General features: G+C 37.3%; 1 protein-coding gene across 4 annotated transcripts in view; it reads left to right on the top strand.

Annotated features, from left to right (window-relative positions):
- The window catches only part of adamts3 (ADAM metallopeptidase with thrombospondin type 1 motif, 3), a 92507-nt gene that overhangs the window by 73077 nt on the left and 17220 nt on the right, over positions 1-2210 (top strand). For all 4 annotated transcript variants that reach the window (XM_014027345.1, XM_014027344.1, XM_014027343.1 and 1 more), the window contains one exon: positions 1293-1456. In XM_014027345.1, the coding sequence (XP_013882799.1) occupies positions 1293-1456 (164 nt within the window). The remainder of the gene's footprint in view (positions 1-1292; positions 1457-2210) is intronic.

The following is a 2210-nucleotide window of genomic DNA, read 5'->3' as shown; positions in this document are numbered from 1 at the left end:
TAAATGGTAAATGGTAAATGGTAAATGGTAAATGGTAAATGGTAAATGGTAAATGGTCTGTACTTATACAGCACCTTTCTCTCCATCCAGGACACTCAAAGCTCTTCACTCTACAATCTGTGTCCTCATTTATCCATTCACACAGCACTCTGTTAGGTCTCTACAGAGCTAACATGTACAATCATCTGTGGAGGCTAATCAGTGCCAATCACATTCAGACACTGATGGGACACATCAGAGGCATTAGGGCTGAAGGGTCTTGCCCAAGGGCACAACAACTGAGACAACTGGATGGGGGATCGAACCAGCGACCTTCTGGTTCCAGGATGAAAGTCTCAAACTGAGTCTTTCTGCTGAAAGTTACAAACTGTAAATTCATTCAAATGTTATTATTTGTAACTTTATGGCAGTACGTGGTGACTAACAGGCCAACTAGTGTTTCATGGTTTTAGACAGAAAATTAGAGGGAAACCAGCAGGAAGAACTTTAAGTTTTTAATCTCAACATGTTGGTTTATAAACAGATAATAAATACAAAACTAACAAATTCTACAACCACTGCTAACACTACTAATATCACTGCTTATACTTCAACTGCTACTACTACTAAAACTACCACTATTACCATTACTACTACTACTACTACTACTACTACTACTACTACTACTACTACTACTAGTGATAGTAGTAGTAGTAGTAGTAGTATTTGTTGTATTTTTCTCCAAATACTCTGAGATTATTGTTTCATCCAAATAGAAAATAAATCAGTGTCAGATCTTTTGGGAACCAAAGTTCATAAATTGTCTCTAATTTCTCTGTAAAAATCTATTTCTTTAAATGTAGTATTTTTCTTTAAGTATTTTTGGTTTCTGTTTTTACACGAGGAAGGTTTAGTCAAAGTTTTTCTTTCTAAATGTCACTGTTCATTTTTCCACACATAATTTATGTGTGGTGAAACGTCTGAATGCATCCAGTAGAAATGGGAGAATATTTAAAAGTATTACAAAATGATTTAATAGTACTGTAAACAGAAGCAGTAAAAAGGAGAAAAATCCAACAACTCTTTAATGGTAAATGAGTTTCTGTTGCATCTCCAGCTTTTCTTCATCTAACCCAAACTTTATGATTTGTTCATAATAACAAGTGAGGGAATTAGAAAACCTGGTTTTTCTTCAGTGACGTTTGACTCCTTGAATCTAAAAGTAATAGGTTGTCACTTCAAAAAGTACCTTTTGAAAACAAGTTTTTGAGTTTTTGTCTTTATATTTGCATAAATGAACCTGTTGCTTCCAGCTGTTAAGAACCAGGCCACAGGACACTACATCCTGAACGGGAAAGGAGACGAGCTCAGGTCCAGGACCTTCATAGACCTGGGGGTGGAGTGGAACTACATCCTGGAAGGAGATGTGGAGACGCTGCACACTGACGGACCTCTGCATGACCCTGTGGTGGTTCTGGTAATTATCTGAGGTTCTGCTTCTAAAAACCTGTTTCTTCCACAGAGCACAAGAAAAACATTCGTTTAAAAGAATCGTTTTATTCCAGCTTCAAACTAGTTCACATCCATTTCACAGGAACAGGTGGTTGAGTTTATTTCAGAAACAGATCTGTTATTTAACGATGAACTCAGACTAGAGATGGACTCAGATTTTAGGGATGAACTCAGATTTTACAGATGAACTCTGAGTTTAGAGAATAACTCATGGTTTAGAAATGAACTTAGAATTTATGGAATTTAAACTCTGAGTCCATCTTTAAACTCTCAGTTCATCTGTAAAGTCTGAGCTCATTCCTAAAGTAAAGAGTTCACCCATAGAACCGAGTATAAGGATGAACTCAGNCAGAGTGTAAGGATGAACTTAGAGTGTAAGGATGAACTCAGAGTGTAAGGATGAACTTAGAGTGTAAGGATGAACTTAGAGTGTAAGGATGAACTCAGAGTGTAAGGATGAACTCAGAGTGTAAGGATGAACTCAGAGTGTAAGGATGAACTTAGAGTGCAAGGATGAACTCAGAGTGTAAGGATGAACTCAGAGCGTAAGGATGAACTCAGCGTGTAAGGATGAACTCAGAGTGTAAGGATGAACTCAGAGTGTAAGGATGAACTCAGAGTGTAAGGATGAACTCAGAGTGTAAGAATGAACTCAGAGTGTAAGGATGAACTCAGAGTGTAAGGCTGAACTTAGAGTGTTAGAATGAACTCAGAGTGTA

This window comes from Austrofundulus limnaeus, unplaced genomic scaffold, assembly GCF_001266775.1.
Source record: "Austrofundulus limnaeus strain Quisiro unplaced genomic scaffold, Austrofundulus_limnaeus-1.0 Scaffold638, whole genome shotgun sequence".
NCBI classification, from domain to species: Eukaryota; Metazoa; Chordata; class Actinopteri; order Cyprinodontiformes; family Rivulidae; genus Austrofundulus; species Austrofundulus limnaeus.
Note: the sequence above shows the minus strand (reverse complement) of the source record. Positions and strands in the feature narration are given on the sequence as shown.